The sequence below is a fragment of the Thunnus albacares genome, chromosome 17, assembly GCF_914725855.1.
Source record: "Thunnus albacares chromosome 17, fThuAlb1.1, whole genome shotgun sequence".
Lineage (NCBI taxonomy): Eukaryota > Metazoa > Chordata > Actinopteri > Scombriformes > Scombridae > Thunnus > Thunnus albacares.
Window position 1 is genome coordinate 13,888,995 of NC_058122.1, and position 26,180 is coordinate 13,915,174.

Below are 26,180 nucleotides of genomic sequence, written 5' to 3' on the forward strand. Positions count from 1 at the left end.
ACAGCTTACACAAGTGTGATTTGGAAATTTGAAGCCTCCAGTGCACAAACACTTAGAATGGACTTTACAGTGAAGTAGGAGACATCTTGTGTCCAGCAGTTTGAACTTTAGAAATTAAAAATATTTGCATATTCATAGATTCTGGATTTTTCCAATGAGGGAGAAGTTGATGCCATTTGAAGAAATTTTAGAAAGTTAATTGAATCTATTTTGTGGGCAATTTATTATTTGAAGGAGAGTACTTTTTAGATGCCTTAAAATGTGTGGAGGGGAGCTTTAATTCAGCTGGTACATGAGCGTCAAGTCTGCATTTAATTTAAAAACAAACAATAGTATATAGATTGGTAATCTCTCCAAAAATATCACCAAATATTGCAACTACAGTTTTCATAATGAAACCTCATTCATTCATTCTTGCAGTAAATTAATTCAGTAAGTAACTTGTTAAATGCAGGTGAATTACTATCTGCTGTTAACCCACATACTCCAATAAACTATCAAATGGAACAAAATTCCAAAAGTCCAAATGTACTGTCAGACTCTGCCTTTCAAGTAGGACTGAATATGTCTCACTGGGAGGATGCAGGTCTAGATCACTCCCTGTCACCTGTAATGTTCCGCAAGGATTGGTTCTCAGCCCCATCCTGTTTACCCTCTACATACTCCCCTTTGGACTTGTAACCAGCAGACATGGGATGTCTTCTCATTGCTATGCTGATGATACCCAACTGTACATCAAAACTGCCCCAAGCCCTTCTGCACCCATGTCATGCCTCAGCACTTGTCTTAAGGAGATAAAGGTCTGGATGAGCACATACCTCATCTTACCTTTGATAGCCCTTTCCTCGTCAGTCACTAATCTGCTGACTTTTGGTGGCCATATAAGACATCTGCAAAACCTTTCTACCATCTCAAAAACATCTCTAAACTCCACCTCACTAACCCTGTCAGATGCAGAGAAACTTGTCCATGTCTTCATCTCCTCAAGACTGGACTACTGCAATGCGCTCTTCACAGGGATCCCTGGCAGGAGCATCGAGAAGCTCCAGTACATTCAGAACTGCCAGGATCCTGATGAGAATGCGAAAATACGAACATATAGCACCAATTCTGTTTTAATTGAACTGGCTCCCTGTCTCCTTCAGGATTGACCACAAACTACTACTCCCGCTACTCACATACAAATCCATCAACAGAAATTCCTAACCATCTGAGGGCAGCACAAACCCTAGTCTCTTTTTATAAAAGGCCTAAAATCTTTCTATTCAGGAAGGCTTTTTCATCTCAACTCTTATTTTCTTTATGTTGTGTGCTCTATGTTATTAATACTGTAGCACTTTGAGTTTCACTATGAATGAAAAGTGTGGTACAAATTAAATGTATTATTATTAAATCTACTGTGAAATGATGTCAGAACATATCACAGTATTTTTAGACTTTTATTTCACATTTTAATGCCCTTGTAAGATGAATGTCCAGTCATGGTGACATTTGGACCTGCTGTTTCAACAGTAACGGTCATAGCAGTTATGTGGATGGACATAATACTAACAGGAAGAACTTCTTTATTGCAGGAGCCAAGAGGTATTATGTGGTGATGTATACTGAATTGCATTTTTTTATATATATTTCCTCTGCAGCCACCTGTAATTGTAGAGCAATGTGTTTTCATATAGTATGAATATCTCAAATTTTGCCAGTCCTTTTGAAAAGGTCCTCAATATTAAGAAGGCTTTTTGTAGCAATATGGGCAAAAACACTCAATTGCAAACATATAATAGGCCCAAACATATGGAGAAACAAAATCAAACGAATGCATAAATCCATAATTGAAATCACATGCAAAAGAATGACAAGAAAATCAAACAGAAAAACAAACGAAACAACAATATTCTAGAAACCAAGACAATTTAGGCTACAGTGGGATTGTGTGTAAGAAAACAAATTTGGTACCCAAGCCGCAGCCCTTTAGCAAAGTCCCACCCTCTTAGGTTTTCACAGGATATTGTATATATAAGAATAAATAAAAGCTATTGCTAGATCCCAAAAAATCCAGTAGTCAAAGCCTAGTAAGAGCAAACACATGCACTCACTTTTTAAAATCTTATACTACCAGACATCAAGATCCATTGTACATTAATGCTCTTATGCTCCCTTTTTCTGTTTGTCATTACTGCATACTGACATGACTTCTGCCAGGGAAACAAGCCAGGGAGTAACATTCAACCATCGATCAAGTGTCAAATCTAACCAAACAACAAAGTATAAACTCAATGGTATGATTGTGCATTCCCTTTACATGAAGGGATAAGGGCGTTCAGGAATGGGTCCGAGTAGACAAATATGGATCCAGGCACAGACAGAGCTGGGGCAGAGGAGAGGAGATGGGAGGGTGCTACACACCCACAGCGTTTCCGTTTGCTTGCTTCGGAGGCCGCGGGGGGAGTGGGCTGCGCGAGGAGCCAGCAGGCGGAGGGTGAGGGGCGCGAGGAGCCTCTGCTGAGTTCCCCCTCACACTGATGTGCTCCCATCCTCCCTGGAAGTCAAACATACATAAATGACTGTAAATACCTAAAAGTGACTGTTAGAAATACCCCTGCATTTGCAAATCTGGAGACACTCACAGCCTTAATGCACAGACGTTCTCATAACTATCTGCAAACAAAATTGCATGTAACTTGACCAGGCCACCAGTAGGGGCAGTTTTAAACCTTGCTTAATATATCAAATTCTCAGTCTCAAAGGATAAAAAATACATACAGTACAATGAGTGGAAAGATTTATTTGCACTATTTCATGTCTAAAGGATACGTCTGTTTGTTCTCATTGTCAACAAATCCCATGAAAAGACCAAAACCAACAATGGTTTGATCAAACTTTGGTCATGTAGCCAGAGCCTGATACTGTATATCTTATTCCTCTGAGTCATAGACCTTCAATCAATAAGAGAACTGTTGTTTATTTTGAACTGATTCCACCTGCCGGAAATACTCACTAAACCACTAAATGTGTATCAATTTGCACTAGAAAATAGTCCTCACCAACTACACTATTTACCCCTGTTTGAGTAACGTTTGCTAAAAACTGCAGTGCCCACCTGTTTTAGTTGATTATTTAGCCTTTTAAAAAATGAAACTATGTATTTGTGAGCTGTTTTTAAAGATTTATGTCTTCAGCAGGAAGACAAGGAGAAATAGGCTTGAGGCTGAGAGCTAAAGGCTGGGTACAGAAGTTAGAACGTTTTGAGAGACGGATTAACATGTTGCTGGTTTTGGTCTTTTAATGGGATTTGGTGACAAAAAGAATAAAATGAATAACACTAGACTTATCCTTTAACTATCCTTGAGAGCCAACAGTAAAAGAAAATATTATTTCACAATGTAGACATAAACAATATAGCTATAATAATAATTTATAATACACATAGGTCATACACAGGTCAACAAAACCACGTGTTCTTTGTTCTCTTTTTCCTTAACATTGTTGATGAAATGTGCATTGCAGGGCACATGACTTAATGATCAGGGACTCACCCCTATACCATAGTCCCAGGACTGGCCCTTGGGTTGCATGGGTCCCAACCCCAGCCTGTGGCAGACAGCTCCAGGAGTCTCAGCAGGGAAGCCTGGAACCCCGTCTGCTATGATCCACACCTGGAGAGAAGGAAGACATCACTGAGCCAAACACTAAATGGGTAAATCAGGTAACGCCATCCTCACTGTCATTTAGCTTTCAGAGATGATTACATTTTAATGTCTATGGTAAATACAGTCATCACAACTAATTTCCAGACCTCACTTCCTGTCAACACCACAGTATGGTAGGCTGTAGAAATACAGACCTGGTCCAGTGGTCCCACAGAAACCTTGGTGACGTTGTTAGAGATAAGTTCCCAGGCAGAGCCCTGAGGGTAGCTCGGGGTGAGACCCTGTCTGTACCACAGGTTACCTAAATGACACCACAGGAGTTTATTGCCATTTGAGTCATGGTGACCATTTTTAAAGGGTTTAAAGTCTTGTAACAATAATTTAAAAGAATATATGTGTCTATTCTACTCACTGTTTTCATCCACAGCAAAGACAGAGGTCCGACCCACAGACAGCTGCCTAAGGGTCTGCTTTGAAGGTGAAGGGATGTGGTACCAGCATTCCCCTGTAGAGGGACAATAGCTCTTATATGGGTGCATAACAGATTTCATCTCGACTTTTTGTCTTACAGATATAATTCGTTGTAATATTATCTGTGAGTTTCACATCTTAAACTGACCTGCAGGGTTTTGCTGGGACACAGATCCTCTGTAGAACACAGCTCCATCCTTGGCGATGGCCCACACCTGATTTGCTCCACCGATGGAGATGGACTTAAAGGGCTGGTCTGTGCCTACATGTAGCCAGGAGCTGCCCTGTGAGATCAGACACACTGGAGTTAGAGAGAAGTGTTGTTTTCAGCAATGATGTTTGCAGAGAAGAGCCAAATTAAATTAAAACAATATTACTGTTGTTTTAACATTACTCTTATCCTGCTGCACACACTGTAAGTCTCTCATATTTAAGAGCTAGAAGCAACTGTTCATGTATGCTGTCAGAAAATTTTTCAACGGGTGTTCCTCACCGCAGGGTTTTGGGGGCTGACTCCCAGCCGACACAGGACATCTCCCTTATCACTGAGGGCCCAGACGGGGACCTGCTCCATCTTGCTCTGGGCCAGGCATGGCATTAATGAGATGTCACTCAGAGGGATGGGTGGGACCTGCTGCCACAGACCTCTCAATGTGATCTTACACTTCCTGTATGCAGAACATATGATCATTGTGATGTTGTTAAAAAAACTGTGATTTACAAACTGCAGAAATGTATGAGAGTGTGCAGATTACCGTGTCCATCTTCTGCGACGAACAAAATCTTTCATGGTTTTGTGGCCATGAAATGTCCTGTAGGAAAGAGATAAGTCAAACGAATAGCACATATGTCTTTCTTATAATGTTTATTTGTCTTTGAGACAACACACTGACAAACAGTTGTTACATACACAGGGAAGTCTGCAGCGTACTGCCAGCCTTCTTTGTCTGTCCCTCCTGGGACATTGTAGTCCACAGCCCACTCTGACACCTGCAACACAGGTCAGAGTATTAAAGGGTGATGAAACAAGAAGTAAAATGTGTATAGTGCAGGGATTTTGGAGGTATTGATTCTTAAGATATCACCTACCCAAGACCACTGAGGGGAGGGTGGGTGTGTGTTGCCTTTAGTGCACTCTTTCAATCCGCTCTCATCACTCCACATAGGGCGGTCGGTAGGAAGTCCTCTGGAGGAGTGAGCCAGAAATTCAATTCAAAGCATCAATAAATACACGTGCAAAGATCAAGAATAACTGTAAAAAACTTTATTAAACAGTGTAAAAGATGAGATGGTCCTACTTGTCAGAATATCCGGTCATAGGGTTCCATCTTTGATTCTCATACACATGTACACTCCTGACGTCGATCTGCTGGTGCAACTGAACTGCATCTCCTGCAACAAACAAACATGGACAAAAATGTAACATAGGCAAATGAACAGTTATATATTTGTGTATTTGTGAGTGTGTTTGTGTATGCAAGTCTCTACAGCTGCAACACATGAGAAAGTCTTGAACCATGCTCAAGCAACCGCTCACCAAACTACAAGCTGTTAGCAAGAAGTGCACTGATTCTCTCTGCATGACCGCTAGTTAATTCTTGTAATAAAATGTGACAAAAATATGACATTAATGATCATTTATTATAATAGAATATTAATAAATATAATGATTTAATGTGTAAGTGATGCTTTCAAATAGTTTGTCAAAAGATGCTGAGCTTGAGAAGCTGTAACTAGAAAATAATTTGGTATGTTTACTTGTAATAATACATTAACTGAAAAAAGGACTGGGCCCTTGATAAAAAAAAAAAAAAGTATTTCAAAGGTTTTGAATTAGGGGAACATATGGGTAGATGTCTACAAGGACATGTTTACCCGGGGTGGGCGGTTGCCCATAGTGCCCACTGTAGACCCAGGCGGTGCCATCCCACCCGATGCCCCACACCAGTCCCAGACTGTTAGACTCTACACAACACAGGTGACCCGGGACCTGCCGCCAGAACCTGCAGCACCATACAGCGGAAGCACTCATTGTTAGCCACAGTATTGTAAGCTCACATTTTAGCAGAGGAAGACAAAATGCTACCACATACACACAGTATGGAAGAGATAGCAACACAACAAATCCCCACTTTCATCAGGCAGCACAGTGTGTTAGCATGTTTAGTAACATGTTAACTTGCATGTACCAGAAGTAAGAAAATGTAGACACAAAGAAGTGATGAGAAACCACAGACCAAAACAGAAACATAAAGCAAAAAGACACCATTTGATATCAGTCTCACATGAGGTCACAGGCCAGTGTGTGTGCAGCGGCCTCCAGGGAGAAGGACGGCTCATGGACCATAATGTCTCCTTTTGAGGTTGTGGACCACAGGGCCTGTCTGGATGGGGGGCCTGTGATCCCTCGACACTCACAGCAACAGTCAGACAACAGGCTCAACTGAACACACAGCAAAAACCCAGAAACAAAAAGGAATGTGATCAGCAACAGATTTTCGCGAATAAATAATCAGTGAAAAGTAAAAAGATGACAAACTTTCAAAATCTGCTTAACACACTTTTCACTTTAATGTTTGCTGCATGCTCTGCTTGCTTTAAAATGTTTCTTTTTTGGTGTTACTGTGTAATTCTGACCCAGTCATTCATGTCCTTTTCAGTTTGTGCCGCCAGGACCAGAGGCCACCTCTCTTTGGTCCTTTGAGCTGTGTACACAGCAAAGGCATAGTGGCAGTCCCTGAGCACTGGAACCAGCGCCGTCACTTCATTTATAAACACATGAAGGTACTGAAACAAGGAGAACAAGAAAGAAAATGAAGAGAGAGAGTTGATGCACACTTTTGACAGGTCACATGGTTGTTCACAAGATAGTCACCTGTCCAGTTAATAAAATACATGATGTAATGTTAGCCTGTGAATCTGTTACTGTGCCCCATTTTAATGTATTGAGAATCAAATTTGACCTTTGAGAATTTAAATGGCAACGACTGCAAACAGCTAAACCAACCTTTTTCTCATCATATTGTGTGTAGTAGACAAAGAAAATACTGTCCTTCCTGCCATCAGACTTGGTGGACTGCTCCAGAGCGACGCCCACATCCACCCACCGCTGAGGCTTCCAGTCTCTCCACCAGCGCAGCGCACCTTTACGCACCCACACTGACTGATGAGGGAAAGAGAAAGGAGATGGGACCAAATATGTACAAATATGAGGCATGAAAATGCATCAAACAAGTGTCACATAAAAGTAAAAACAATCAGTCTTACATTGCTCCTTTCCAGCGGTTTCTTGTTGATCTCCTCTCTGTGTTCCTGCTGCTGCTGCTCGCTCCAGGCTGCTGATTGGACGGGCGTCAGTGACAAAGAACTGGTGAGAGGACCTGACAGACAGACACACAAGTCAGACAGTCATACAGACAAACAACCATAGAAATAACACATACAGTGTGTCTATACACATGTGACAATTGAAACACACACATAGACAGACAATTTACAACATTCAAACAACACAGATATACAGATATAAACTGGTATTTTTCCATGAGGTGGTTACATTATTTTGTGTATCATCATTATATCAACTCACCTGCAGATTTTACTACCTTTTTTTAATTTATCTAACTTGTGTTTTATAATATTTTGAGTAAATACTTAAATCTTGAAATCATTGCATAAGAGTTGTCTGTATACCTGTAGGACTGAGCCAGCTGATCTGTGAGTTCGCTTCTACATCGCAGCCTCCACCGGAAATCCAGGTCCAAACTGGCCCATCCTCTTCCCCAACACCCTGAGAGGTCTCCAGACCCAAGGCATAGGTGGCACCAGCGCTGCCATCGCCCGATGAGAGCCCCGCCGCCCGTGCACTTCGAGCTGCCTCTGTCCCCTCCAGATCCACGTTACTCCAGGGGACGCTGTGTCCCGTGGCTTCAGGGGTTGGGAGTATCGGGGCTAGTGAGGGCTCCTCAACCTCTTCCTGAGGTATCTCTGCGATGGACGGTTGGGGCGTGGAGGTTTTTTCGCGGTCCGAGACCAGGCTGTTAATGAAACTGTCGCTGGCGGGGATGAAGGGCTTGGGGGCATCCTGTTGGGCGGTTAAGGGAGTGTCTTCTGTCTCCAGGGGAAGTGTAGGTGTGTCAGCTCCCCCTAAGGGGACTACAGCAGGGTCTGCTGCTTCCAGGATTGGGGTGTCATTAGTGCTGTTTTGCGGGTCAGTGGGGCCTACCTCCGAGTCCGAGTCAGTGCAGCTCAAAACTGAACCTTGAGAGGCCTCTGTCAGCTGTCCACTAAACTCACAGTCATCCCTATTAAACAACACAGAGAGAATCAAAAATAGATGAAAACAGGTCAGAAATGATGGGAACAAAGATTACATTTCAAAACCATTTATACATCTCTATATAAAATATAATTTGTCAATTAAAAGATTCATCTCAATTATGTATACAGACCTGGGTGGGATAAGCTCTTTGCTATTGCCCCACTGGGCAGAAACAGGTATCCAGCCGTTCCCGCTTGGTTCAGATGGGGTCACACCCATTCTGAAATACAGGCCGCGGTCCTCGCCGACTGCCCAAACCTGACACAAAAAGAGAGAAAAAACTTAGAAAATAAAAAAGGTGAAACATAACAATCAGAGACACACACCTGTTGAACATCTCATTATTGAGCATCAGCATCACAAGAAGGAAATTCTGTTGCAAAATAAAAATGGATAAATACATGTCAAATAAAATAAAACATAACTTTTATTCACTCATCAAAGATACATCAAATGCACTAATAAGACACAGGCAACTGTTACTTTATAAGGTCATATACTGTAACCCTGGCACCTGCCACCTCACACAAGCCACATCCATAATTGCAGCCCTGAAATATGAAATATGGGATATGATGACGACGCCTTGGCCAGCTTCTAATTAGGGAGTCTCCCATATGTGAGGCCAGTGGGAATACAGTCTGGGGATATATAAGGCTGGTCTTGAGGTGCTGCTGCTGAGACATTGGCTGGAACGGCTGGCTATACTCGTGTTACAGGGCAGCCGTGGGTTAAGGACTTGAGGCTAGAGGTAGAAGGCCTGGGGGAGGGGGACAAGGGGTGAGAGACCGAAGGGGAGGAGGTGTGAGATGAGGGTTTGCAGTGCTAGCAAAGTCCTCAGCAGTGTGATACAGAGTGAAGCCCTCTCTGCCCTGACCCCAGCCCTGATCTGGCTCGTCCTGAAACCAGATCCAAAGTGAGGGTAAAGTGAATCGGTCAGAGGGAAAGCAGGCTTGGGTAAAAGCTAGTTACAGTAAGGTTTAAAGAAATCAAAAAGGATGGAATGCTTAAGTAAAATGATATACTTAAGAATACATTAAGAATACATACATTGAAAATCTGTCATATCTTGACTTATGTAGTGACGTTACATAAGCACAATTACAATGTAAAGTTGACATTGCTGTTGTCCAGTAGACTCTTGCATTATACCTAAAAGGCGAAAATCATGTCAATCAATTATGATGAAATTTGCAAAAGAAGTCATTTAACCTGGTCATTGAGTCCTACATCCACCATCATCATCTCCCCTCCGATGCTGATCCATCCTGAGCCACAGGGGTTGTGGGAATTCACGCCGCGCCTGAACCACACCTGGATACATGTGCACACCAGTCAGAAGTCAAGATATTTTACCACCACAACGAAACACAGATATTCATGGTCTAGTACATGTGAAAAGTACTGACTCACCTTGTAGTCTTTAGTGACCACCCAGACCACACTGACTCCAACAGCCACATGAAGTGCTTCAACCCCCTTTCCTGGTGATTCCACCTCTTCCCATGATGTGCCTGATAGAGGAAGAAAACACTGTTCTGACACAACATCAAGTCAAATGCTCATCTAAGCAAACTTATGTGGTAGTTTAAGTTGTGTTTTCTAAAAGATGCTGCTCAAATTACATTTAAAATTAAACCATGACATTTGACTTTTGAAAAATAAGTGTTGCTGTTGTTTATCTACATAGAGTAGTACGTGTCTAGTCTGAAGAAGAGTTGAGGTGAGTGATTAGTTTGGGGGATAAATGTGAACTACAGTGGATGCTGACCAGTTGGGCTGTCCAGGCTGAGACCAGTACGGACCAGCAGGTTCCCATCCCAGAGTAAAGCCCACAGCAGGTCTCTGGGACCAACCGATATCTGAGCCACCTCCTTGGGCACTTCTACCTCCTCCCAGCTGGAGCCCTCTGGGACCCGAGGTTGGATGCCCTCCCTGAACCACACCTGGAGAGTAAAATAAACTCATAACACTGGACTTTGTAGGATATGGTATGTAGGTATGACATGCTCCTTGGAATAAAATACAGCCATGATAAGATAAATCAAACAGGATTTACTTGGCTCAGAGAGATCTTGAAGTTTGACTCCATACGTTATATGATGTCATGCTGCCCCCATGTGGCCGAAAATGATAAGTGAACTGTTACTGCAGCGGCAGCCTGTTGCTACAGTATCCATGGAATGTTATATAATTCAAAAAGGTGTGCTTGAAATCAGGGTTTTGCACCTGAAACTTGTACAAAAGCCTATTTCCAAACACAACTTTTTCAATTATATAAACTGTTTCATAATCAACAGTGTGTTTGATTAAGACAGATGAGGCTTTATTAAAGACCAGGTGTTGTAAATGTATAAATCAAGTGTGCAACAATAGTGTAGAAGTCATTGAGGGGGGAAACACACGTTACTGTGAACAAATGTAGGATATATTCACTGCTGTGACATAATTTCAGGAACTTTTACAATCATTCAATCTTTTTTTATCATTTATTGTTGTTGCAAATTCTCAAAACCAGAGTGGAGCATGAAATTCTTCACCTTAAATTGAAAAAAGATAAAGAAAATGAGGAAAAAGAGTAGGTGAACTTCACATGCTCCAACTATTGGTCATGCAGACTGACCTGTCCTTGCTGGGACACACCCCAGAGGTAGGGGTACCTTCCAGACTGGTCACTCATCTCCCAGCCACCACAGCTGATGTCACAGAGCGGCAGCGGGGGTTTCCTGGGATTGTCCAAGGGGATCTGCAGAAGGACAGAAACTTGACTTGAGTCTTCAATCTAACTACTCTTCTCTGATAGTATTTGACAGGATGTGAGTGTGAGTGTCCAAACCTTTGCCCAGGAGCCTTGTGCTATGTATCTTCTGTAGCGGATCCAACGCCTACGACGAACACAAGAGTTCCACTTCTTATCTGGGGAGAAGTTAGCCGGGAAGTCGACTGCATATTCCCAGCCCTGAAGAGAAATAGAGTGGGCACAGTATGACTAAAAATATATATTTCATCAATCAAAATTTGAAAAATAGCAGAAACAGAAAGAAAGACAGCTATAAAGAAATAAGGAGTGTGTGTGTTCGTAATGGCATATGTTGGTTCTCACCCCAGTCTGGCTGGGTTCTCCTCCACAGCTCTGATCCACATACCAGTCTCCTTCCCACTCCCAGCTGCGGGAGGGCAGCTCGAAGCTGTGGAGCGGTTGGGGATTCATCCCAGTCACGTCGCTCCACGGCCAGCGGTCGGTGGGCAGCAGCGTGTCAGTAAAGCCATCCACTGGATTCCATCTCTGAAAACATACATACACAGAGAAACAGCACTTAAGCATATCCCACACACAGCTGTCTACACTTTAAGTGTGACAACATACAGCTTAGGCCGACCTGGTTTTCATAGGTCTCCTCCCTGTAGCGGATAGGAGTCTCGTGGGGCATCATGTTGAGGTATACATGGTGGTCACAGCCGATGCCCCAGCAGCGCCCCTTCCCCGCAGTGACGCGCTTGAGCTCTAGAAGCATGTCGTCGGTGCGCTCCCATCGCTGGCAGGCTGTGGAAACACTGTACACCCTGCCGTACACATCCACGGCCCACAGCAGCGTGATGGGCATTGTGGCCCCTGAGCAGAGACACGAAGATAGATCTCATCCATTCAAGCTGTTTAGTATATTTTGACTGTGTACTTCAGCCTTATTGATATTCTGAGGAGGTAAGGCCAGAAGTGAAGACTACATTTGCATGAAGATTCATCCTTGAACATTGACCGCTAAGACTAGGGTGATGAAATTTCTTTGGTTACACTCAGGATTCAGAATTTTAATTTTATTTTCAGAAGTCCGCCACTAAACTGAGAAGGAGAATTAAGTCTGAGTTTATTGTGACTTTATTTTCAGGTTTCTAACTTTATTCTTAAAACATTCTTCTCAAATTCTTCAAATTCAAGTTCTCAAAAATCAAAAGATTAAAGGATGGGTTCACAATTTTTCAAGTTGTCTAATGGTCAGGTGCCCATATGAACACTGAAACAGTTTTTGCTTATTGTAATCATTCCTCCTGTTCATGATGGCTGTTAAATCCCTTCCTAATGCACTTTCAATGTAAATAATGGGGGACAAAATCCTTCAGTTCTTGTTTTGTGTAAAAATGTATTCCAAAGTTCATCTGAAGCTTATATAAGGTTTAAGCAGTCTATATTAGTCAAGTTGATATCTTCCAAAGTAATAGTCATCATAATAATAGTGCAAAATCTCCTCTTGTTGTTACTGTCCTTCTGCTGCAGGGAAACAAAAAGAGGTAATTTTGTACTAAAAAGACTGCAACTTTGACAGATATCCACTTGGCTAACTAACTCAGACTGACGAAGCCTCCCTCGTATTAGCTTCAGATAAACTTTTGAATACACTTTTGTGCAAAACAAGGACTGTTTGTTCCCCATCTCTTACATTGAAAGTGCATTAGGAAACATTAGCAAACAAAAACTGTTTCATATTTCATATGAGCGCCCGAATATTGTTTCAGACAGACAAATTGTGAACCTGTTCTTCAACGTTAGAATAAAAAAGTGGCAGGACGGTTTTAATTTGAAATCTCTGACCGGAAGTTGTATTTTCATTCTGGCTGGCTGACTTGACACTTGCTTTATCGACTGATACTAATCCGCTATAGTACCTACTGCCTGACAGCCCCTATGCCTCGGCTGCTGCTATCCATCCAAACAGGCCTTTATTCGGCTCTTCTTATTATCTCACTTAATGTGCAATGGATCCAAACCATTGAATGAATGAAGCATGAACTTCATTCTCTAAAACAAATAGGCTGAACCAGTGGCTGTAAATAAAGAGTGAGAAGACCGTGGAGTCATATCACATTACATAGTTGTTGTGAGACTGCAGTATTGTAGAGTAAACTTACCCTGCAGGCTGCAGATGAGCTTTACGCGCACACAGGCGCAACAGTAAAGCCTGGATGGAAAACACTGAGGGCTCCGACACCAGCCTACCTGAATATTGGTATCCGATCCGCGGTTGTCAAGGGAGTATCAACAGACGCGTCATGACATCAGGCGCAACAGCCGATACCTGTCATCTCGGAGGCCCATGCTATAGTAGGACACATTCAAAATCAAAATCAAATAACCACAGAGGAGGTTGCTGTGTATGCGATGCGGCGTGATGACACAGATAGCTGATATGGACTACGCAAAGTCGGCTATAAGCTGTTTACATGTCCAGGAGGCAGGCAGCACGCAGCTTTCCCTCTGAGATATTCAAAAGCATTGCAATTACTTACATATAAGGCTCTGTCGCGAGCAACACCTTTGGATTGAAAAAGTCATTCATACACATTCCCACTGTGGTAATTAATTCCCATTCTGGGGCAGAGGAATGCTCTGTCCAACTCCAGGTCCGCAACAGGAAATGGAGGAAGAGTCGCTCTGATTGGTCGAAACTCGGCAGGAGTGCGGGATCTCTCTCGCCTATTGGTCAAACACGGGAGACCACTGACATTTCTTTCCCCCAATGGCCGCGCATATTTCAATAATTAATTCAGCGCCAGATGAATTATTGAAGCGCAAGGTTGGTTTTACTTGTTAGGAACATTTCATCACAAACCAGGAAATGTGTTTAAAGCAGGAATAGTCCGAGCTGCTGCTACTGCACAGACACAGCCTGGCAACATCGATGAAAAAGATGGAAATAAGTTGTCAAAGTGGTCCACAGATACTTGGAGCAGAATTTATTGGCAACTTTCCTAAATAGCTTGTTGTTTGGTAAAGCAACAACGAGCACCTTGGATAGCTCCCTCATCCCCGGGGGTCCCAGGATCAGCACCCTGGACAGCGGTGATGGTGCAGAATGTTTTGAAATGATCCACCTGAGCTGCAGGAGGATGCTCTAGATCAAAGGTGGCCAACCATGTGCCAGGAAGAACCAACAGTCTGCAGGATTGCATTGCAGCCATCACCTCAGCAGGTGATGTCACTGATGAGATCCTGGTGTTTGGATGGAATAAAAACCTGTAGACTGTTGGCACATGCCCACCTCTAGACAGACTAATCTATTGGCAGTGGTGGAAGAAGTATTCAGATCCTTTTTTAAAGTATAAGTATAAAAATGTAAAAATACTCCATTACAATTAAAAGCCCTGTATTTAAAAGTTTACTCTAAATTACCTTACAGTAGTAAAAGTACAGACTTATTATTGGCAATGAGTACTGCAGAAAATGGCTCTCATGAGTGTTATATTATTAGACTGTTAATATTGATGCAGCCGCGCATAAGTATAATTTTACTGCTGGAGCTAATTTTAACTTTAAGTTTAATACAGTGGTTCCCAACCTAGGGTTCGAGTCCCCTGCAAAGGGTCAAAAGATAAATCTGTGGGGTCCTGAAATAATCAATGGGGTAAGAAAGAAAATACAAAGTTCTGCTCCATACATTTGTATTCATTCTACGACTTTTCTCTAATCTTCACTTTTTTCTTTTTTTTTTGAAAAAACAAAACAAAACAAACAACAAAAACGCTTCTTTAAGCTTCAGACAGTTATTTAAAGCTAAAACATCTGATAAGTTTAGAGGTGAGATCTCTTTGGTGGAAATGCAAACAAACCCAGTTGCCCCAATGTTTTAGGTTAGAAATCAGTGGTTTAACACTACACAATGCATTGTATTTAATATAGCTTATCATATGTTTCTGTTATGTAAAATATGAATCTAAAAAGTAACTTGTAACTTTTCCCATCAAATAAATGTAGTAGAATAAAAAGTACAATACCTTCCACTGAAATATTGTAGACATATAAAGTATCATAAAATGGAACTTAAAAATACTTTTTACAAGTACTAGTACCATTTTCACCAAAACTTCACATCTTAATATTCTTTTATATCAGTTTCAATTCATCATATAGCCTTGTTGTGCTCCAGAAGACTTCAGGTGCTGTAGATGGAGGCACAGTAATCTGAGCCGCTGCTGGAATAAAACACAAGAGAAGAAAGTGGTTCCATCAACATTAAACATGTGCAAGAAACTCATGAATAAATGACATGTTTTTCAATAGCTTCAGAGTGTTAAAGGGTCATTTTCATTTCTAAAATATTTTTTTTTACTTCAACTAACACATTTACTTCTTTATTTTTCATTTTAACATCTAATTATGGCCTGGCCCTAATAATAATAATAATAATAATAATAACAATAATAATAGAATTAGAATAAAAGTATTTTCCTTGTTTTGTAATTTTTCGCATAATTTTGTTTTTCTGGGTATTTTATTATGCATAGATATGATCCCTTTGCCGGTTTTATACTACTTTTGATTGTCTGGGTTCCATTATCAGGAAATATTCACGTTTTTTAAATATCATATTGACATTTTATTCACTCATACACTTCGGCTCTGCAGTGCACTGCATGCAGCATTACAGCCTTTTATTTCCATGAACTGTCTCTTTAAGAAGCCTTTCTGTGCGCAGAGGCGCTACAGCAGCTCATCACATGATTCTTCTCTTGTGACAATCCAGACAGAAAGGAAAAGCCTTTCTGAGTTCCAGCTGAGTTATAAGGTGCTGTGATGACAGATCACTGTTGTTCTGGTACCAAAGGACCAACCGCAAGGAGGGAAATGGAGTTAAGTTAACCATTACCAGACTGACTCAGATCATTCCTGTCTTTGAAGCGGACATTTGGTAAATATTTGGGGTTGTTGCGCCGCCAGGGACAAAGTTGGCGCATGGAGAGGGACGAAGTTTCATTTTTGCGCAGCGTCTTTTCTTTATTTTCTTTGTTTTTGTCGCCACTGCGTGTCAACCAACGTCGCACGGCTTTTCGGGCAACAAAGGAGAAGTAGCCCGAGTGCAGTTTTGACCCTTTCTATCGCTGGCGCATTAAGTTGAAGGCAGAGAACGAGACAAGTTGAGGACGCATTACGTCGGGAGAGATGGTGGACAGCAAACCTCTTCTTCAGGACAGACCACCCGCCTACAACACCGTCCCCGGGGCGTATGAATACGGCCCGCAGCAGCACAGCTATGGGGCCATCCCCCCTCCGGCCCCGCCGCCCTACCCCTACCCCGACGGCCCAGGCAAGTAGCTCGGTTAATGTCGCACACTTCCAACACGGTCCTCACGTTTGCCAGAAAGTAAAGTACCCAGACTGGAAGAGAGGGGTCACTCCTGCCCACTTCCGTCTTCGTTTAAAACAAAGCTTGTTGCTCGCTTTGTTTTGACTCAGAGTCTGGGAACGACATATAGTGTTTTTTTTTAGAGGTGTCCGAGATTTAATGTACAAATATGGAGAAAGAGTAGCAAATACTTTTGTTGATCTGATGCTTCTGTTGCGCAAGCGCAGTATGGCGATCGCGACGTCTGTTATTATATTATTCTACAGACCAATGTCTTTGCATAAACTAGAAAACATTCGGCTTTCAAGGACAGTTCTCCATAACTGCTGACAGTCATAATCTGAATGTTGTATAAAGGGTGCCATAAATGCATCAAGGAAGTTACGCCGTTCTAAAATTAAACATTTTTTTTTATAATTTCCTGGCAATCTTCTATAATTTCCTGTTTGCATTCTCTGAAAAGGAAACTGTTGCTGTAAAGGAATAAACATTGTAAACGGTGTAGGTAGACACAAGTACAAATCAGAGGTATTTATCTGGCAGAAGGTGCGTTGACAAACGGGCCATGCAAGTGTGGTTATGGTATCAAAGTTCACTGACTCACATAGATATCACTCTAGATGTACACGTGCTAAAAAGTCAATATGGTTTGAGTGTGTCAGTGAAATTAACCACTGAAGCACCAACCCTCCAACATTCACCTCTGATTGTGTCATGACCTATTTTCTGACTTTCTCCAGCCAGCTGATATTAATCAGATGTAATTATTGAAGTCTTAGAGCTGTTTTATTATTCCTTGTAACCAATAATAATCCCAGTCTCTTTTAGCCCAATTAATCATGTTATCCTGAATGTTCAGGAGCAGAAAAACACAAAGTACATTCTCACAAAGACTTTCTATTACTGCATTAGCACGCTATAACATGACATTTGCACAAACTATACCAATAGACCAATTCCAGATCATACTGGACTAACACTCAATTTAACTTGACTTTGAGATGGCAAATACCAACCGGTATGATTGTCACTAACTTTTGTTCTATCAGTGCTTAATTAAGTTTATTAGTACATTGTGCTCTGGAACTTCCCACTTCAGTACTATCTGTGTTGCTGTGCCTGTTCACAGTGAGCCTCTGATTGTGAATATGCGTCACTGCTGAGTGTGCGCGGCCCCTCTAAAGCAATCACATTTACACTGATATTCACTCGGGTTAAAATTAAAAATGAAAACATGATATGGTGATCTCTTTAATGACTTAAAATGATATAATTATTTACAGTACATGTTCACACTCATCTCTTTTCAACCACAGGGTACCCCTCAGCCCAAATGGCCCCAGCTGTATCCCAGCAGCCCTACGGTGGAACTTACACCATCATCCAACCGTCTGTAGTGGTGGTGGGAGGCTGCCCTGCCTGCAGGTGAGTACACACACATATACACTTTATCATAGTAGTGACTGCATGTTGTTTAAGTGTCCTACTTTTGTAAGAACACTGATAAACATGCGCAGTTACAGTTCATACAAGAATAAATAGAACATGAGGTACAATGTTCACAATTATACACCGAGGATAAAGACAGTAAAGCACCAGTTCACTTAATTTGTCCACTGATGAAGACCATTCACTGCCAACGAGTGAGGTCTCTCTTTCATCACGTGGGTAACATGAGTGTCCCATGCTCACTGTGACTAAGCTGGTTTCTTAGCTTAGATCCTTTTGAAGCTGCCATCATCTGTTTCTGTCTGTGTTTCTTTATTTTTATTTATATATTTATACTATCTATATGTGTATGTTCATTGTTCCTACTATATGTGTATTCTGTCAGGGCTACAGTGTGAACCAAAGTTAAGAGGATGTGACTCTCAGTTTTAGAAAAAAAAAGTTTTACATTGGTTTCACTATGTCTGAGTCAACATCCTGTCAGTCGGATGATTTCAGCCTCAAACATGTGACGGGGCTGGTCAGGCCACACAGGGCCAAAGGTGACTGCAGGACACAATTCAAATGGAAATCAGACGTGCTCTTGTGCACTAGTTGAATTTGAATAATGAGATATATTTCCAGGAAGTTAAGGAACCAGGTGTGTAGGTTTATGATTTGCTCATTGTTGCATATTGAGCAATTACCCTGCAAGTGCAGATCTGGTGGTTTTACTTGAACTGAAAGTTAACGTGGTTATTTATGTGCTTGGTAACTGTCTTTTATAGTTACATAGTTACAAATACGGCTGCAACTAATGATTATTTTCACTATCGATTCATCTGCTCATCATTTTCTCAATGAATCGTCTTGTTTATAAAATATCAGCAAATAGTGAAAAATCCCTGTTTAGATTTCTTAGAGTTCATGGTGACATCTTCAAATGTCTTGTGTTGTCTCATCAACTGTCCAAAATTGATAGATATTCAGTTTACAATCATGAATGACACAGAAGAGCTTGAAATCCTAACATTTGAAAAGCTGCAATCAGCAAATTTTTAGCGTTTTTGCTTAAAAAGTGACTAAAATGATCGTTCAATTATCAAAACAGATTAATTTACTGTTGATTAACTTACTAATTGTTGCAGCTCTACTTACAAAAAAAGGGGAACACCTCAGTCTTAAATAGGGTTGTAGTGTAGACTGATAGAGCTGCAGTGAAGATCTGGGTATTTTCTATTAATACAGAATGAAAATCAGCATTATCAATATTTATTAAGCAGTTGGTGATGGCACACTTTTAGAAATGGATGCAAAGCAGTACTGATACACATTCATCTTATATATAAGCATCATCCACAGTCACATTGACTAAGACACTGGTGTTTCTTTAATTCTTTTTTTCTTACCTGGCTTTAGTTGTTCCACAAATCACTTTTTTTAATGATCTCATGTTTCTAAAAGTGCAGTGTTGCATGTTTACTATATTTAAAACTTTCAGCGGAGTTGGAAGATACCGGCACAGTTTTTAGAAGGCATTAGCATTATGATCATGTTGCCTGTGTCAAAAGAAGCAAGTTCCTGGCACCAGTGTACAAAAAAGTTGTGGAAATGCAAACACATGAGGAGGCGCAGCAGCACCTAGAGTGGTTCAAATATTCATTTATTATAAATGTTAATGGGGTTCATCCAGTTCGTCACTGAAGCACAATCTAATATTATCAGTGTAATTAAGGCACATTATTTAATCTATCATCTAATTATACATTGCTCTGTCACACCCTTTCATAGCATTATCAGTAAGTGTTTTCCAAAGCGTCTTTTCATTTCTCATCTCTCACTGAGGTCGAGGTTGATATGTTGCCGGGCCTCCAGCAGATTTACTGGCCTCGCTGGTCGGCATGGTGCAGTCATGAGACCACGGTTAGCACTTTGTTTACCGTGACTCTGGATTAAAGCTGCTCAAGCTCACAGCCTTCAAGACAAATTGCTTCATGTTTTGATGAGTCGGTTATTTTTATCATCAGATATTTGTCACACAGGGCAAAAAACTTTCTAGGTTGTACTTCCCTTTTCTCTTAAGACATTTTAATCTTTTTGCAATGGAATTTAAAATGCAGCATAAGCCAAATGCTGAGCAACCTTTATATCTCACATACCGATGCAGAAATCAAGAATTTGTAAAAAGAACTTCAAGTACCGTGGGACTGGGGGAGAGTGGCAACTATCTGACTGCTTTTATCTTAATGGATCTTTGTTTCTGTCTTTAGGATGATTAAAGGATAACTGTTGAGATTTTTAAAGATTTCTGTCTGTCTCTGGCCTCTGCAGTGAGTCTATGGGAAAATAGCACATTTTTACGCTCCTCAGCCAAAGCTGATTTTTGAATGGGACGAGTGAAGACATTGCAAATTGAACTTTTTGTTCTTTTTAGAATGAGGTCAGACTCACACTGAGCAGTACCTTCCTGATGGTTGATTAGTGTGAAATGTCAGGATATGGTTCAGATTGAAGACAACAGAGACAGACTGCAGATAAACATTCAGTAAACTGTTGGTAGGATTGTGTGATCACTGACAGCTAAACAGGCACAAAACCGAAAATTAAAAATCCTACATCAGTATGTCTGTTCAATGTTACCTACTTATCCTTTTTGGTGTGTGTGTGTGTGTGTGTGTTGCAGAGTTGGTGTCCTGGAGGATGACTTCACTTGTCTGGGGATCTTGTGTGCCATCTTCTTTTTCCCGCTTGGTATCCTCTTCTGCTTCGCACTGCGTCAGAGAAGATGTCCCAACTGTGGCGCCACCTTCGGCTAGAGGGACCAAACCACAGCTCATGCACACGCTTGTGCTCCCCATGCACACACACACACACACACACACACACACACACACACACACACACAAACACAAACACACACACACAAAATCCAGAATTTTTGTGTCTTTCATTTTGTTATCTTCTCTTAATATTGCACATTGCTGTTGCCATTCTGTTGTGTACAACAAATGATCAAGATGATATTACTATGAATTATGATACGAGTTTTTATTAGAGGCACGTGTAAAAAAAAAAAAAAAATAAACAAATTAAAAAAAAAATCAATTTTCATCTGCTAGTTTAGGATATATTCTAGCATATGTTAGTGTCCAGCTGTTGTCAGTGCCTTCACTACATGCTGAGTGATCATCAGAGATTCCATCAGTCATTTCTTCTGTAGATTTTTAGCTCAGTTATCTGAGGATCTGAGCAGATTCCCTCATGTTTTGTCAAGCCAGAATTAACCGAGGCATCTTTTTTTTTTTTTTGTCTTTGCTGGCACATTGCGTACATATTTTGGGTTAACATTGTACTTAGTAACATTGTACTCATCACAGCATCTGTGTAAATCACTGATATATTAGCTTTTTAAGGAAATGCATCCCTATTTTGAAATGTTTTGTTCTTTTTTTTTGGCTCAGTGTGAATGGAATATGACATGGAATAACACAACCAGTTTAAGAAGATGTGTAAAGATCCTTGGATGTAAACTGTCCCAGCTGAAACAACGGACTTCTGTTTGACAGAAAGCCTGCAGCATTTTGTTTATTTTTGTTGGTATTATTTCTAGGGGCCATATTTGCACTGACCGTTTGTTTGATGATTATTCTGCTAGGTTGTGTTTTTCCAGGGCCAATGCAGACCTCAGGTACATACAATCTGAAATGCCCTCGACTTTACAACCTCAATCACTGTTTGACTAAGGACTTCTACTTTAAGAGGACTCTTGTATTGAAGCGTGGACTTCTCCTTCAACGAGTGTCGCTTCAAGGACGCATGCTGAGAGTGAAAGCCTCAGAAATCTCTCAATAATGTGTATAATCTCTGGATTTTTATCTTAGTACGCTACTGTGTGACAAGTCGCCCAGCCCCATTCCTCCCAGCCAGACAATCAATCGAGAATGTCTATGTCCCTGTTTCTGCAGTATCTCCATGTCTTCGTCTTCCATCACAGCAAGATGTTATATAATTGTCCGCGGCAGAAGAAAAAAAAAGAGATATAAGTGGGTGGGAGGGATTTTAAAACGTCTTGCTTTAGAAAACACACTACGCACGCTCTTATGATTGAGGTTCTTACTTTTTATATATGAGTTACTGTAATTAAAAATGAATGCTACTCAAGTTTGACTGTGTGCTTGATTTGACTTTTCTCCATGTAATACATTGACAGTCGAAGTGATTCTTCACATAGATTAATGCATAATAAGGACATCAAAATGACACTGTTGAGATTAATTGTGCATGATAAGAAATTAAACAGCAAATTGAAGAAATAAATCTTTATTTTTCATACAGCAAATTGAATTCTATTAAGGGTGTAATGAGGGTCAAAGACCAAAAAAAATATAGACACTGCGGGCTTAAAATGCCATGTAGCGGAAATGATTGCACGGTCTATGTGAAGATGAGGTGATTGTCACAACTCATGTCCACAATTTGAAGAAAGCAACAGGTGAACGATATTTTTACAGTAGGTATGTATGTGTCATTAAGGCAAAGTCCTGTCTGTGTCATATAATTCTACAAAAGACAATATTTATAACATCTGTTGCATAAATGTGACAAAAAGGTTTTATGGATAAAGATCACTTGTGTTCCTTTTTGGATGCATCGCTTTAAATCATCTGCAATTGTCTCTGTTCACAGCAACGGCCGGCAACATCATTTTAATCAGTATCGACACTGAGTAGCAACATTTTCATAAGGACTTGAAGGTGAAATGTTGGGGTCCTCAACAATACATTCTTCTACTGTCCTATGGCAACAGAAAAGATTTCTAACAGTCATTTTGACGACAAAAAAGCAACATCAACAGCATAAATACATTGCAATATTTTCTCTGACCATTTTTATTCATCTCTTTCTCAAGTGCAGGTAAGAATGTGGTCATTTAAATATCACCACTACAAACAGACAGAAAATAGACATAGAAAATATATATCTTAAATATATGAGCATCTGTTCTGTAAATAAAATGGTCCCAAAATACTTCCACATGAGAGTTTACAGCTCTAAGGTGGATCCCAGCTTCAAATGGCATTTTTTCCAAGTTTTTTCTAATTCCATCCAGACCCGGAGAAGCTGCTGAACAGTAGAGGCGGGGGCTGAGCTGCATCTCCTGGGTAGATAACACAGGAGGGATGACAAGGGATTGTGGGGATCTAGGGTGGGTGGAAATATGGACAGATCAGATGACCGGTGCAGAGCGGTCGTTGGTGACGGTTGGACGTAGTCTGACTGTGGCGAATGGGTTCCCTCCCCTGTGAAAACACAGCAGAGATGAGCGGTGAGTGCATGTCTGAGCGAGAGAAAGACAGATCATCGTATTCATGTTCTTAAGCGACTTACGCGAGGTAAGCGGGCGGAGGTCTTGAGATGCCATTAGGCTGGTTTGTCTGAGGAGAAAACACAGATACATCATCACCTCTGAGTCACAAGGCCAACACTCAACTGTAATACAATATGTTGCACAGTACATAACCATGACACATTTGCACTATGAATACCTCAATCACCACACACACACACACACACACACACACTTTAGGCTGCTGAAGGATTGGACACAGCGTGGGAAAGATCAACAAGCTGTGTCACATCACGAGACTGTGTGTGGAATCTCAACCTTCTGGAAATGCGAGTCTCAATCGACTGTATGAGTTTTCCTATGATGAGGCAGAGTCAGTGCCACTGTATCTGAACACAGACACGATGTGCAGGACAGGGTTTAGCACTGAGGACGTAAATATTGTCTCCTGAATTTAATAGTTTTTTTTTCCGCAGAAATACAATTTTAATCGTATAAGTGGTTTTACATATTTTAGCAGAACTAAGCCTATTAGAAACATGTACAGCATTTATACCTTACAGTCCAACTCCACTCAAAAATGTGTTTTTCTTCTCGTTCCTATAGTTGGATGTTTGAGTTTCACTGTGCGGAATGATGTATGTCCAGAGTTTGACACCAGAGGGCTGTTTTCACATTCATCTGCTGAGGGAGGAAAGTTTATCTGTGCTCATCAAAAAGGTTAAAGGTGTTTAAGGCGTGCCCCTACGAGTATGATTTGTGACATCACAACTAGTTTGAAACCAATCCTGGCCCAGTATTCAACTTACACCAGTGTGATGTGGAAACCTTAGAAAAAAAACAAGAATTTGGACATTCATAGATTCTGGAATTTTTGGAAGGACAGATGTGATTTTAAGGATTTTAACAACAATAACAAGATAATTGAACTTTTTTTGTGGAAAAAACATAGCAGACACTAATTATTATTCAAAGTAGAGTATTTTGTATAAAACATATCTGGAGGAGAACTTTAAAATGTACCCACAATCTAGACACCAAATGAAATGGGAAAAAGAGAATGTGACCCGCCACACTTCAAATTATCCTCACCATGTGTACTTTTTAGGACTTGGTTACACCTTTGTGATTTACAACTTTTAGATGTATAAGAGAGACATCAAAAGTGACTGGAAAGTGGGGAACTTAGCAAATTTACCTGTAGCCCAAATTGCACAAATATAAATATACAGACACATACACACCCAAGACAAGTATTTCTATTAAATCAACTAAGTGTGGAATTCCTTCTTTTCGTCTGAAGTTCGAAAAATATCTATCATCCTGTCTGTGAAACACAGCAGAAATGTTAAATGTATGTAAAATAATAATATAAATCTGTCCAAAGTCGCTCCCTATTTACTATATAGTACACCAAATGTCCACCATTTTATTTAATGGTTTGAATTCTGAGTGTGAAATTTCTGCACTACATAGTGCCCTCCAAAATCTCAACAATTTAACGAAAGAAATAATGTTCATGACATGTACACTACTTTCTGCTATCAATCCAACAATGCAATGCATAGTATTTAATAGATGTGAGAATTAGTCATGTGACACTGGATTTGTGAATGAAAATGCTGAGTGACAATAACAATGAAGACACTTAATAGTGAGCAGTAAAATGAATAAGTGAATAAGTAATAAGTTAAATAGGGAGTGATTTCAGTATTGTAAACCGTAACCAGTTTGTCAGTATAAGTGCTTAACATACAGTAGATCTTCCTGGCAGCTGGGCCTGTTTTCTAGCAGCCAACCTGCAATACTGTGTAGAATCCACAAGAGGTCAGGAGTGGATAGAGTGACTGCTGTTGCTGTCAACAGTGTTTCAGCTTTGCCCACAGCACAAGTCACTGTGACCACTGGTATTTTCCCACAGGCCCCAGACAGTTTCACATCTGTCTCCCTTCTACAGATGTTTACATTACAAATCACATAGCAATAATCATGATTGGCATGTTTCTTTATTCACATGCACTCCAAATAACATTCACTGTCTCTCTACTTTTGACTGCAGTTTAACATATAGTGGCTGCAGTCAACATGCTTACCTCACAGCTCAATCAGGGAACCGAGAATTTCTTCATCTCTATCTGTTTTGCTCTATTAAACTTTGAGTATTGACAAACAGGAGTGTTTTCTTCCTTTTTGCACTGACACGCAACTTAAAAGGTCAAAAAAAACACCTTTGTCCCTTTAACTTTCTTTGTTGAACTCAATCTCACAGATAAGTTTCTCTCTCTCAGTCACTCCTTCATCCTCTAAATATCTTAATTCCTTGTAAGTCCTTATCTGTTCCTCAACACAAAACACCAAACCAGTGAGGGTACATTTTTTGTCATGGTGACAGTACATTCCAGGGTAACCCCTCCTCCACCAGCCCCCAGGAAAGCTCTCTTCTTTCCTCTCCCTCCGCGGACCCAACCTCCCTCTTCTACACACTTCTCGCTTACTTCTATTAGTGCAGACGAACCTCACACTTTTGCACTTGCCAATATTTATCCGGAGCTAATTACCTGAAGATCACATGAACTGATGCAGCATGCTTAGATTACAAAATAATGGTCATGAAAGTTGCTCACTAACAAAACACACAAGCACAAAAATGTGCTCACACCAACACACAACCTCAGCCACACTCTCATACACTGAGCTAAACATAAACCAGAGTATTAGTCTACTGTAACAGTGCAGAACTTTTTTCCCATGAGCGGGTCTTGGATTTATATATATATGTGTGTGTGTTTAAAATAGAATTCGAAGGTTTGTGAGTCACAAGGAATGAATGGAGGGTAAACTTCCCTGTA

At 40.8% G+C, this 26,180-nt stretch overlaps 3 protein-coding genes across 6 annotated transcripts in view; 1 reads left to right on the plus strand and 2 right to left on the minus strand.

Annotated features, from left to right (window-relative positions):
• Positions 1–1,425: 1,425 nt before the first annotated feature.
• tecpr1b (tectonin beta-propeller repeat containing 1b) lies at positions 1,426–15,587 on the minus strand. 4 transcript variants are annotated; one of them, XM_044332306.1, is made up of 26 exons: positions 13,723–15,587; positions 13,433–13,532; positions 11,820–12,052; positions 11,543–11,725; positions 11,276–11,398; positions 11,063–11,185; positions 10,211–10,385; positions 9,853–9,953; positions 9,652–9,753; positions 8,570–8,697; positions 7,812–8,422; positions 7,386–7,498; positions 7,126–7,281; positions 6,756–6,905; positions 6,404–6,561; positions 5,994–6,121; positions 5,417–5,510; positions 5,208–5,304; positions 5,029–5,108; positions 4,874–4,930; positions 4,612–4,786; positions 4,267–4,402; positions 4,060–4,152; positions 3,842–3,948; positions 3,534–3,653; positions 1,426–2,536 (listed from the first exon to the last, which is right to left on the minus strand). In XM_044332306.1, exons 3-26 carry the CDS (start codon positions 12,042–12,044, stop codon positions 2,396–2,398), a joined length of 3,576 nt encoding a protein of 1,191 aa, XP_044188241.1. In that variant the 5' UTR covers positions 12,045–12,052; positions 13,433–13,532; positions 13,723–15,587; the 3' UTR covers positions 1,426–2,395. The 4 variants fall into 4 exon arrangements, with proteins under 4 accessions (XP_044188241.1, XP_044188242.1, XP_044188243.1 ...); XM_044332307.1 differs by having other exon boundaries at positions 13,345–13,532; XM_044332308.1 differs by lacking the exon at positions 13,723–15,587 and having other exon boundaries at positions 13,433–13,709.
• Positions 15,588–15,788: 201 nt separating this feature from the next.
• Positions 15,789–22,145, plus strand: bri3 (brain protein I3). Its single transcript, XM_044330584.1, has 3 exons — positions 15,789–16,517; positions 17,873–17,981; positions 20,668–22,145. The coding sequence occupies exons 1-3, from the start codon at positions 16,373–16,375 to the stop codon at positions 20,798–20,800; spliced, it is 387 nt and encodes a 128-aa protein (XP_044186519.1). The 5' UTR covers positions 15,789–16,372; the 3' UTR covers positions 20,801–22,145.
• Positions 22,146–22,288: 143 nt separating this feature from the next.
• The window catches only part of baiap2l1b (BAR/IMD domain containing adaptor protein 2 like 1b), a 30,680-nt gene continuing 26,788 nt past the window's right edge, over positions 22,289–26,180 (minus strand). Inside the window, exons 13-14 of the mRNA XM_044330583.1 lie at positions 23,373–23,419; positions 22,289–23,284 (exon numbers count right to left, since the gene is read on the minus strand). Of these exons, the coding sequence (XP_044186518.1) occupies positions 23,212–23,284; positions 23,373–23,419 (120 nt within the window). The 3' untranslated portion in view covers positions 22,289–23,211. The remainder of the gene's footprint in view (positions 23,285–23,372; positions 23,420–26,180) is intronic.

Excerpts from the sequence above, each read along its gene's own strand:
- tecpr1b (XM_044332306.1), bottom strand. The coding sequence starts at position 12,044 with ATGCCCATCACGCTGCTGTGGGCCGTGGATGTGTACGGCAGGGTGTAC. Across the intron at positions 8,423-8,569 it reads AAAGAGCTTATCCCACCCAG|GGATGACTGTGAGTTTAGTG; the intron begins GTCTGTATACAT and ends GTTGTTTAATAG. Across the intron at positions 2,537-3,533 it reads CCTGGGACTATGGTATAGGG|GGAGGATGGGAGCACATCAG; the intron begins GTGAGTCCCTGA and ends TTTGACTTCCAG.
- bri3 (XM_044330584.1), top strand. The coding sequence starts at position 16,373 with ATGGTGGACAGCAAACCTCTTCTTCAGGACAGACCACCCGCCTACAAC. Across the intron at positions 16,518-17,872 it reads CCCCTACCCCGACGGCCCAG|GGTACCCCTCAGCCCAAATG; the intron begins GCAAGTAGCTCG and ends TTTCAACCACAG. Across the intron at positions 17,982-20,667 it reads GGAGGCTGCCCTGCCTGCAG|AGTTGGTGTCCTGGAGGATG; the intron begins GTGAGTACACAC and ends TGTGTGTTGCAG.